This window comes from Carcharodon carcharias, chromosome 18 (genome assembly GCF_017639515.1).
Source record: "Carcharodon carcharias isolate sCarCar2 chromosome 18, sCarCar2.pri, whole genome shotgun sequence".
Lineage (NCBI taxonomy): Eukaryota > Metazoa > Chordata > Chondrichthyes > Lamniformes > Lamnidae > Carcharodon > Carcharodon carcharias.
Window position 1 is genome coordinate 64,911,920 of NC_054484.1, and position 12,307 is coordinate 64,924,226.

The 12,307-nt window shown below is 42.7% G+C and overlaps 1 protein-coding gene across 2 annotated transcripts in view; it reads right to left on the reverse strand.

Moving 5' to 3' along the window:
* The window catches only part of LOC121290849 (cell surface glycoprotein CD200 receptor 1-B-like), a 72,721-nt gene that overhangs the window by 46,331 nt on the left and 14,083 nt on the right, over positions 1 to 12,307 (reverse strand). For both annotated transcript variants that reach the window (XM_041211853.1, XM_041211852.1), the window contains exon 2: positions 9,069 to 9,389. In XM_041211853.1, coding sequence (XP_041067787.1) covers positions 9,069 to 9,389 — 321 coding nt within the window. The remainder of the gene's footprint in view (positions 1 to 9,068; positions 9,390 to 12,307) is intronic.

Here is a 12,307-nt window from a genome sequence, read left to right on the forward strand (position 1 = left end):
AAAATATTACCCCCCCACTGATGTCAGATTAAGTGGCCTGTAGTTGCTGGGACTGTCCTTACACCCTTTCTTGAATGAGATGTTATATTTACTATTCTCAAATCATCTGGCACCTTCCGCATATCTAGGGAAAATTGAAAGATTTAGGTCAGCCCTTCTGTTATCTCCACCCCAACTTCCTTTAGCAAGCTGGGTTGCAAGCCATCCGGACCAGGTGACTTATCTACCCTAAGCATAGTCAGCCTCTCCAGTACCTCCTCCTTTTCAATTTTCACATTATCCATTGCCTCCATTATCTCTGTTTCTACCAATTTTTTGACAGATTCCCCTTCCTTAGTAAACACCAATACAAAGAGTTCATTAAGTATTCTAGCCTTGCTCTGTGGTTTGTCCTTAATAGGACCCACTCCACCTCTTAACTTTTGCTTACTAGTTACATGCTGGTAGAAGAATTTGGAGTTCCCATTCTATTCTCAGACTGTCTCTTGGTCAGTCTTATTTTCCTCTTCACCTCCTCTCTCAACCATTGCACTTGATTTGGTCTCACTTGAAGAATTCACCTGACATGCATCATTCCTGACAAATTTGCAATAGAGCTTTAAGTTGCTATCAGGAAAGTTCTGACATGTTTCAATAACTCCTTTTGCCCATCAACACGAAAACATTGCAGAAAAGATCAGTTGTCAGGAAAAAAGGTAATAACAATAAAATACTTTAACACCAAGAACCTACCTGAATTGAATTATAGAATCATAGGACAGAATTTTTCATTTGGCGGGTGGGTGTGCGCCTGAACCACTCGAGCATAAAATAACGCATGTTGACATCGGCTGAGCATCATGACGTCAACATACACTCTCATGATATTTTGCGCGCAGGCGATGGCGGCACGCCTGCCATTAATTAAGAATCCAGTTAAGGCCTTTGACACACTAATTGTCAATGATTTTATGTACTCGGTGCGATTTTTTTGGGCGTCGCATGGGAAAAACGGACAGGCCGGCAGGCCACAATTTGCAAAAGCTCATCTACAGGCGGGATAAGAAGGGTCAGCAGCATTGTCAATGTGAGCAAATGAGGAGTTTTGGAGATCATGTGCTGCTGGTTGCTTATTTGAACTGGACAGTTTTATCTTGCTTCAGAGCTGCATTCTGATCATTTCTGGGCTTCATTTCAGGACTCATTGCTGTCCGCCAGGCCCCTGGAGATTCACATTGTGTGAGCCCTTCCAGGTATCAGATAGCCTTCCATAACCCCGGCAATAGGGATTGTGATCTCTGCTGGAGATACCTACTCTGAAGATGAAGAGAGGGGCGGAAGGTATAGGAGGCCAGGTGCCCCAGTGCAGCTTCCAGGGGAGCGACCTGTGGGAGGAGAGGGTGCCGGCACAGTGGGGGCCAGGGCCAGAAGGAAATCCAAGGCGGAAGGGTCTGTAGAAGATGGCACTATCCCACTGCCATGGTTTACAGGCAGTGATGCGGCTAACTTAGTATGTCCGAGGTGCAATGCCGAAGGAGGCTCCATCTCTCCAGAGAGACCATTAACTCCATTTGTTAGAGGACCCGGCCTGAAATTAGCTCTGATTGTGTGGGTGGACACCCTATGCCAGTGGTGCTGAATGTCACTGTGGCCCTCAACTTCCATGCCCTGGCTTTTTCCTGGGCTAGGTGGGGGATCTGTGTGGAGTCTCCCAATCAGCTGTCCGCAGTTGCGTCAAACTGGTGACAGACGCTCTGTTTCAGGTGTGCATTGATATTCATTCATTTCCACATGGACGAGGCCAGCCAGGCTGAGCGAGCCAGAGGCTTCGCAGCAATTGCTGGGTCCCCCTGCATCCAGGGTGCATCAACTGCACATGTTGGCATCAAGGCACCAGCGGGTGTCTTTGTCAACAGGAAGGGATTTCACTCCATGAACGTGCAGATAGTGTGTGGGATACTGGGTGCCCCATCCATGCCAATGACCACCTGAGGTCATTACTTGTGCGTGGGCTTGCAGGTCTGAGTACATCCCCAGGGACACTGATTGTGTTCCTGGAGCAGCCTCTCCATGAGAGTCATCACTCTCTCCATGGATGAGGCATTGCGCGTGGCCATGAAAGTCAATGCAGTGTTCATGGTCTGCAGGGACTCCTCCAGAATGGAGACTATGGCACGCATTCCCTCATGTATCTCCGCCAGATCCTCCTGTACACTCCACTGGACTTCCAACATCTGCTGCCTAATGGATAGCTCCAGAGGCCCATCATCAGCCATCAGCTGAGCATTGTCCTGGTCTCCAGCAGTCCTCCAACTGCCAGTGCCCTGGGCACTCTCTGCCTCTGCTTGCACCTCAAGAGAGTGTGAAGTGCCCTCACTGCTGTGCACTGAGATACTAGACAGCGATCTAATGCCCACCGAGGCGCTGGTATCTGCGCTGGTACCTGCTGGACGGACTGAGTGTGACATAGGTGTGTGCTGAGCGTGGTGGTCCTCCAGGGTCATGGGTGGCCCTTCTGGGTCCTCAGTGCGAACACCTGCTGGTGAACCTAAAAGGGAGAAGAGGAACATGTCATTAGTGAAAGTCATCAAACTGTCACTGTGCATGCCAGGCATCCCGGTAAAACAATGGAGACCTGCATCATGGTGCCCTCATCTTTCGATTATCAATGGGGACCCCAGATTCGAGGCTCACATCAATGAAGAGACTACAGTAGAATGGTTGCTCTGTCCAAAATTCTCACCTCCGTGCACTGCACTCTTACCTTCGCCTGACACCTCAGTCTCACCATGGCCAGTTGATCAGGGTGCATGCTGCCCCTCGAGCTCCAGAGCTTCCTGTTCATACTGGAAGAGGATGAGGAGGTGTGGGGGTCCCTCACCAGTCTGCAACCTCTCAATATTGTTATGGGAAGTCTTCTACTGAAAGAACAGAGAAGCATTGATTAATCCACTCTCTACTTGCAGCACCATTGCAGCCTTGCCAACGCCACCTGAGGAGTTCCTTGCATGCCACATCCAATTCATGGCCCTCAACCCAGCAAGGCACTCAGTCCAAGCCGCCGCTCACCCCCTTGACCAGTTCCGGCATCATTGACAGGTACCTCTCAGACTCTAGCACCTCTGAACTCTAGGGGAGGATCGCCAGTCCTTAATTGTTCTTCACCCTGACCCACGCCAACACAGTACTCACCCTTCCTGAGCATAGCCGGTCATTGAAGCGTTTCCAGCACTGCACGCATGTGCGCCTCACCACATCGTGGACACTCAACCGGCATGCTACCTCCTTCCATGGCTTCTTGGTGAGGTGCGGTGTCCTCCTCCTCCTCCTGTCTCTGGGGCAAGGGTGTCCCTCCTGGCAGCCACCTCCTCCAGGAGGGCATCGTGGTACTCATTGGAGAAATACGGGGCCAGCTGCCCCGCCAACCTCACCTCCTGCACCTGTTCTCTTTCATAGATCGAGCCATGTCACTGCTGCAACTCCGATGCAGGCTGCTTTTGAATTTGACCCTAGGTCACCATTGGACCTGGCTGACAACATGCCCCCGGGTGCCCCTTCTCAGAGCTTCCCCAGCTGTCCTTCACACTGGGCAGGACTTAATCACCTTCTGGTCCTCATCGTGGGCGGCTGTCGGCTTCCCACTTGCCCCCGTCAAGCCCACCCACCGAGGTCAAAATTCTGCCCATTGAATGGTTACAGCATAGAAGGAGGCCATTCAGCCCACTGTGTCTGTGCCACCTCTCTGCAAGAACAACTCAGTTAGTCCCACTCCTCCTGTGGTCTGACAGAGAGTAGGGAATGGTTCTAGATTACAACCTCACACATAAAGTAATTCATTGGCTGCAAAGCATTTGGGACATCTGTAGCTGTGAAAGGGGTATAAATGCAAATCTTTCTTTTCTTTCTTCATGGGAAAGGGTTCCTTAAAAGTGTTAGTTTTATAAAGATGCACAATAGGGGCTATTCCTATCTCATTACATGATGGGAGAATTAAATTACTGTCCGCTGAAATGTCAGTGTATGTCAGGTATCTGCCATCTCATTATTGGAACTGTTGTGTACTTCTAGCACTGGTACATCAAATACATTATTTTGCATCTTCACTCAAAAATGCAGTATAAAGTAAACATTAATATAACTTTAATAATAATGTAAAGCTTAGAATAACTATAAAACTAAATAAAGATAGGTGTGGGCAGAATGAGTTTTGATTCATTGGGCACTGGCACCAGTATTGGGATAGTGAGAGATAGTGGTACGTATTTTTTGTGTATAGCATTCATAAAAAAAAATAAATTGTCAGCACGAATAGAAATAAACTTGTATGACCTGATAGCCATTACAAAAACATGGTTGCAAGGTGACCAAGGCTGGGGCCTGAATATTCAAGGGTACTTGACATTCCAGAAGGACAGAAAACTAGGAGACGTTGGGAGGGTCAGTCTATTAATTAAGGATGACATTAGCACAACAGTGAGAGATGACCTTAGTTCTAAAGATCAAGATGTAGAATCAGTTTAGGTAGAGATAAGAAATAGCAAAGGTAAGAAGTCACTTGTGGGAATAATTCATAGGCACTCTAACAGTAGCTTCACTATTGGATAGAATCTACAGAAAGAAATAATGGGGGCTTGTAAGGGAAGTACTGCAATAATCATGGTGATATATATATATATATATATATAGATTGGACAAATCAGATTGGCAAAGCTGGTCTGGAAGATGAGTTTATATAACGTCTTAGGGACATTTTCTTATAGCAACACTTTCTAAAGCCAACCAGAGGGCAGTCTATTCTAGACATGGTGATGGGCAATGAGACGGGATTAATTAATTACCTCATAGTAAAGGAGCCTGTAGGTAGTAGTGAACATAACATGACTGAATTTTGTACTCAGTTCGAGGTGAGACGTGTGGGTCCAGGATTAGTGTTTTAAACTTAAATAAAGGCAAATAAATAAACAAAGGTATGCAGATAGGGCTGGCTAAAGCGAACTGGGAAATGACATTAAAGGGTAGAGATGCAATGCCACCAATGAAGGAGATATTTCATAACACTCAACAAAGATACATTCCAGTGAGAAAGAAAGACTGTAGGGAAAGGACATACCATCCATGGCTAACTAAGAAAGTTAAGGATAGTATCAGTTTGAAAGAAAAAGAATGGTGATAAATTAATAAGGAGGGAGAAATGAGAGTATGATTGAAAGCTAGCTAGAAATATAAAAACAGATAGTAAGAGCTTCTACAAGTATTTAAAAAGGATCAGAATAACTAAATTGAGTGTTAGTCCTATGGAGATTGTGTCTTGGCAATTAATAATGGAAAATAAGTAAATGGTAGAAGCTTTGAAAATATATTTTATGTCAGTCTTCGCTATAGGAGACACAGGTGACATCCCAGAAATACTTGTAAATCAAGGGGTGAAAAGGAAGGAAGAACTTAAAACAATTACAATCATCAGGGGAAAGGTACTGAGAAAACTATTAAAACTAAAAGCTGGAAAGTCCCCAGACCTGCACCACAGGGTGTGAAAAGTAGTGGCTGTTGAGATAATAGATGCATTGGTTGTAATTTCCCAAAATTCTGTAGTTCCTAGAAAGGTTAGATTGGAAAATAACAAATGTAACCCCTCTATTCAAGAAAGGAGGGAGATAGAAAGAAGGAAAATACAGGTCAGTTAGCCTAACATCTGTGATAAGGAAAATACTAGAATAAATTATTAAGGGGGATATAGCAGGGGTCTTAGAAAATCTTAATGCAAACTGGCAGAGTCAATATCATTTTGATTAAGTTATTAGAGTTCTTTGAGGAAGTAACAAACAGCATAGCTGAAGGGGAACCTGTAGATGTGGTGTACTTGGATTTCCAAAAGGCATTTGATAAGATATCACATCAAATGTTACTATACAAAAGAAGAGCAACTGGTGTAGGGGTATCATATTGGCTTGGATAGAGGATTGGTTAGCTAACAGGTAACACAGAGTAGGGATAAATGGGTCATTATGGATTGGAAAACTAGGGGCGAGTGCTGGGACCACAACAATCTATATCAATTACTTGGATAGAGGGACTGAATGTTAGGTTGCCACATCTGCTGATGACATAAAGATAGGTAGGAGAGGAAGTTGTGAAGAGTCAAACCCTGACATCCATTACTCTGTTGACACAGCTGTCCCCCAGGGGAAAGCATTGTTTGATTGATAGCCCTTTCGCTCAGACCTATTCTGTCAATTACACAATGCTTATTTACTCATGATAAAGGGGGTTCAAGTGCTTGCAGCTTCTGTAACTGATATTTTAAAGAGTCCGGATGATTAACACTTCTTTGGGGCTGTAGCAAAAGCATTTTTTATGAATGATTAATTTTTAAGGGTGTTTTCACACATGCCATTGTTACAACAGTGGTCACCAGTTCTATACAGTAAATAGGCATGGGCATGGAGTGTCATTAGTTGGTATGAAGGGTATGAGGAGCCTTAGGGTGGGTGGGGGCATGAGGTGGCATGGCTTGGCATGCACGGGACTTGGGGTGTGTCTGAGGGGTGAAAGGGTGAGGGGGTAGGAGCTAGAGGCTGTTCTTTTTTAATTGCTTTTATTGTAACAGTGACAAAGTCCCAGAACACCAAGGCAGGCCTTTTAAACATCCCACCTCAACACTTGGCAACCCCAGTAGCTGCCTCCAAACTCTTTCTGGGGATGGTGAGCCTAACTCCAGTTAGCACCTGCCCTTCCCAGAATGAAAATCCCACCTTTGCAGGCACTTTCCCCCCAAGGCAGGCAAATTGAGCCAGGAAACTTCCTGCCTTGAAGATGAAAATGAAGCCTAAAGAGTCCATAGGGGGATTTGGATTAGGTTAAGAGAGTGGGCAAAATTTTGGCAGATGCAGTACTATGAAGGGAAATGTGAACTTGTCCACTTTGGTAGTAAGAATAAAAAAGCAGTAGGTTACTTAAATGGAGAGCGAGACTGCAGAGCTCTTCAGTACAGGGGAATCTGGGTGTCCCGGTACATAAATCACAAGAAGTTAGTATGCAGATACAGCAAGTAATTAGAAAGGCAAGTGGAATGTTGTCATTTATCACAAGGGTAAGCGAGTATAAAAGAAAAGAAGTGATGCAACAGCTGTACGTGGCCTTGGATGTTCACTGAGCCGGGATAACATGGGAGCCCTTCAAAAATGGCAGACAAGTCCTGATTCCGGGATTCCTGACTGCATTCGCAGGCTGTCTGATTTTTTTGAATGCCTTTAAAGAGTATATCCTGGTTCTTGTCAAAAGCCCACATCCAGCACTCCTGACCTGGTTGGTTCCATTGTGGAGATAGGCGCCTCCTATACCACTGCAATTTTCATGGAGTTGCTTCAGGCCTTTAAAGAGTCGTGGTTCATGGTCCCCCAGGGGAGTTGTGAACACTAGTCTGCATGAGCGGTCCTTTTCAAAAGTAATTTCAAAAGTTCACTTTCAAGCCTCTTTGCCAAGTCTCACCCCATCCACTCCCCATAACCCTTTAAGGTCTCTCATGCCCTCAATGCCAAGCTATGGCATTTCCATGCCCAATGACCCACTATACACTGTATAGAACCAATGAAGCCCATAATGATAGGGGGTTGTGTTAAAAGAAAGCTTTATAAAAATAATTTATTCACATCTTTCTACTTTAAAAAAAACATTTCACTAGAAGGTAATAAAACTTTAAAATATCAATAACAAAAACTGCAACCATTTGAAACCACTTAATCATGTGCAAGTAAACAGTATGAAATTGACCACAGACATCAGAAAGCCTGAGCTGCCAATCAAGCAATGTTTTCTCTGGCTTACAACTGTTTCAACAGAAGTAATGGTTTTCTGAGCTCTCAGCTAAGCATACATAATGAGGGGCCATGGGGGTTGGGTGGAAGGGAAGAGCTTGGTATTGGGGATATGAGGGGCCCTGGAGGGGTGGGTGGAGGGGCATACTTGGCAGTAGGAGAATGAAGGGGCATGGGGGTTGGGTAGAAGGGCAGAGCTTGACATTGGGCACTGGGGTGTGAGGTGGGGGTATGAGATGGCATGGATGGGGCATGGGGAGTGTGTGGGGGCATTAACACTGTGAGGGGTGAGGGTTGGAGGGCCTTCAAGTTTTTATTCTAACACAGTGCTGAGGCGGGCCTTTTAAACAGCCCACTTCCTCATCCAGCAGCCCCTGTGGCTGACTCTGAATTTCCTCCCGGGTCAGCTGGCCTGACTCCAACCTGCACTCATCCCCAGCAATGAATATCCCGCCTTTCCGGGCACTTTCCTCTGAGGTGGGCAGGCCAAGTTGAGAATTCTCCTGAATCCCGCTACCCTCCTCAAGGATGAAAATCCTGTCTTGCATCTGGAACACTATGTACAGTTTTGGTCTCCTTACTTAAGAAAGGATATTATTGCTTTAGAAGAAGTTCAGAGAACATTCACATGACTAATCCCTGGGATGAAGGGTTATTTTATAAGGAAAGATTGGATAGGTTAGGCCTGCATCTGTTGGCGTTTAGATGAATGAAAGGTGATTTTATTGAAACATATAAGATCCTGAGGGGGATTGACAGGGTGGATGCTGAAAGGGTTTTTCCCCTTGTGGGAACTAGGGGACACTGATTTAAAATAAGGGCTCTCCCATTTAAGACAGATTTTTTTTTTCTCTCAGAGATTTGTTAGTCTGTGAATTTCTCGTCCCTAGAGACCAGTGGAGGCAGTGTCATTGAATATTTTTAAAGCTTAATTAGATAGGTTCTTGATTAACAAGGGAGTCAATGGTTATAGGGGGTAGACAGGAAAGTAGAGTTGAGGCCACAGGTCAGCCCTGATGGCAGAGCAGGCTTGCAGGGCAGAATGGCCTAATCCTGCTCCTAATTCTTGTGCTCTTGCGTATTACAGGAGTCTTTAGTCTCAATCTTAAACCATTTAAATATCTTCAAATCATTAATAATATCCTTCCAATGCAAAAGTACTTTTAATATATATTTAAATCAATACACAAAGCTTTGTAACTTTAAGTGATAAATTTGAAGCTTGCCAGAAAGAGGGTTTCACTAGTTCTGAGGAGAGTTTGATAGTAATCTTACCTATCACAAACAAAGAAAAGCGGACTCGAAAAATTCCTCTGAAAGCTATAATTTCACATGTATAATTTCCTTCATCTGTCAGGTCTACAGGCTGTATCTGAAGACAAGTTGTATTACAAGATGAAACTGTTAGTCTGTCATCTTTGGAGGATTTATGCAACCCATAATCAACACTGTAGGATGCAATGTCTTGGGTTGCATTCACTGTTGATCGACTCCATTTGACCAGTCTAATTTCTTTAGAGGACTGATTAATGAAACAGTTTAAATTGATCTTGTTCCCCAGGATGCTGGTTACATGTGTAGCATGTATTCCATTTTCTGCAAAGACAAAGCAGAAGTTGCACATGAAAAAGGAGCAATGTTTGCAAATATTGAAATAGCATCAAAGGTAAATTAGCCTTAACCTTAAACTAGGACAAAGTAACCTTCAAGTGCCAAAGTTAAGATTTTTGATACAAATTTTATTTATTATTATTCAAAATATGATATTCACAAACACCATAATATCACAGGTGAGTTTTATTTAGTGGATATATAAAGATTAGTAATCTATTCTTATTACTGCTAAGGACACAGAAGGTGACAATTCAATACAAATTGTATCCCGCTTGTTCAAAGGAACAGGTTTTAGGAGTTTTCTTACATCATTATGGGACTTTCCACCACATAACAAATTATAAATAACAGGGGAAAATTCACATTAATAGAAGTAAGTGAGCAGAGAGTTTTAAACAAATGTACAAATGCTTCCAGAAAGCATTATAAACCAATTTGGATATGAACTCAAAGTCCACTTTATCATCAGTACCGTATTAACTCATTATCATCCATTATTGTACATGCAATCTTTCAGATACCAGGAACCCATGGGTTTAGCAAATATATATATAATTGCACCTGCTTTCATCAGCAGTCTGGCAGTTTAAGTGGCATGCTCTCATTGCTGAGGTATGAAGCTATCACTGCAGATAAGAAGGAAAAGGAGACATCTTAACTTAATTGATATATTGCTAAATAGTAACAATTTAACTAAATGTAAAAGATGGATGTATTGGGTCATAGATTGTTTAAACAATATTGATTCAAAATGAAATGTATTCATGCGACAGAAGACAATATATCAGCACCCTGTTGGGTATTGCTTTTTATCCAGCAAATAGACTCAAACAAATAATGTACAAATTTGGGAGAATATTATGTTGGGTCTATTTGTTGAATAAATAATGTATCCAATGAAGTACTGATTTATTTTCTGTCTATATTAAGATTCTTGTTGGCTTTGAGAAATTTCTTTTTTTGTGATGTGTCATTGGAAGTAGCTTGAATGGTTGTCAAAATTTCTGCTGTCCATAAGTGAAACATGGTACACAAAAATATGAATAACTGGAGGCTTTTTGTGTGATGCACAATTGCTGATAAGCTTTGAAGATAGTGTTAGCTGAAGCAGACTTGTGCTATACTTTTTCTTTGCTTTTGGAAGCAGAAAATGGTCCCAGGTGCAATATTAGCATGAGGTTTGAAATGTTGCACCACACTGGAGTGCGATGACATCTTTTTTTTCACACAGTAATTTCCATATCAATTGCAAAACGCTAAATTAAACAATCTACACTACAAATTGTGTTCTTTTGCCAAGATTTTGCTTAAATCTTTTTTTTAAAGTGAAGGCAAAGTCTAATTCAGTACAACAATAATTCATTTTCTGTGTATCTCAAAGTTGTTAAAGACCAAGCTTTCATGCACAGATGCATTTTGGTGGAGCTGTTTCAAGAAAAGCAAGTCAGATTCATGTTTTGAGAAATCTAACTCTGTGGTTCAAATTAAATCATTTTCAATTTTAGAATATTTCCTGTTTAGTCTGAATGCCAGATTACTCAGTTTGTATGTTAACTATGAATTAAACATCTATCTGCACAACTTTATTCTTCTCCACCTTCATCATTACTAAATGACATATTTTAATATGGGACTAAACAGCAATAATAAATATATATTGTGCTTTTCTATCACAAACAGATTCAGTTCAAAACTGTAAGTACAAAATTAATAGGGATGCTTTATAACTCCACTATACATAGAATCATAGAACCATGAAATGGTTACAGCACAGAAGGAGGCCATGGGCTTGTCGGCTGTGCCAGCTCTCTACAAGAGTAACTCACCTAGTCTCACACCCCCGCCTTTTCCCCACAGTTTGCAATTACAATTTTTTTCTCTTCAGTTAATTATCCAGGAGCTATAAATTGGAAGTATCAACCTTGTTTTATTTATATAGATGCATTCCATTCCAAGACAAGCAGATACACACTCCACAAGATCTTAATGGCAGATATGTAATACGGAACTTTCAATGTATCCATCAACTACTTCTTAAAGTGAGAAAAAATAACCTGGAGGAGAACTCTCCTCTTCAGAGCTGAGTTCTAATGGGGGTGAGCGCTTCTGTCAGACCCCCAAGATCCAATCTCATCTCCATACCAGTGTCATTCCATAAGAACAGTGGAATTCCAGTGGGTGTCCCATCATTAAGAGACAACTCACCAGTGAAAGGGCGGAGGATCCTGGTGGCACAGTATCAAGGATGCCAACACCAAACCAGAAGATGTGGGAAGGGGGAAAAAAGGGCAGAAACACCGCAAAGATGGTAACAAATCTCCTACTGAAGATCTTTAAGAAAAATAGAAGACTTCAGCTGGCAAATGCTGAGCCCAATGTTGTGGGATTAGGCTGCAGAGAGCTCCCCCGACTCGCTCTGGGATAGCAGATCCCTTATCATTTTACCAATATCTTACATGACTCCTCCAAAAAGCAGGCCACCTCCATTTGTCATTTGCATTCTGCCCTTTGGCAACATTATTGGGAAAACATTCACATCTACATTGATGAGGTAAACCCAGCTCTATCTTACCGTATCCTCTATCTAGTAGCATGGGGGTATTTACAACCAATGAGGGGGCAAACGAGTGTTGGTTTACTATCACATTAAAAAAATCAGCACCTCCAACAGTACAGCACTCATTGAGTACAGCAATGAAATGGCAGTTTAGATATGTTTTTGTGGAACTAATGGTGGAGCAATGCAAACTGGCTAGCAGCTTGCGGCAATCCTCTATTTACAGGGTATGTCTTCTTTGCTGCAAGTTGCGGACGATTTGCACATTAATAATGATGGGCATCAATCACACAGTGTTAACTTTTCAGAAATTTCTGGCCCATGGTATATGTAGGAAAAATAT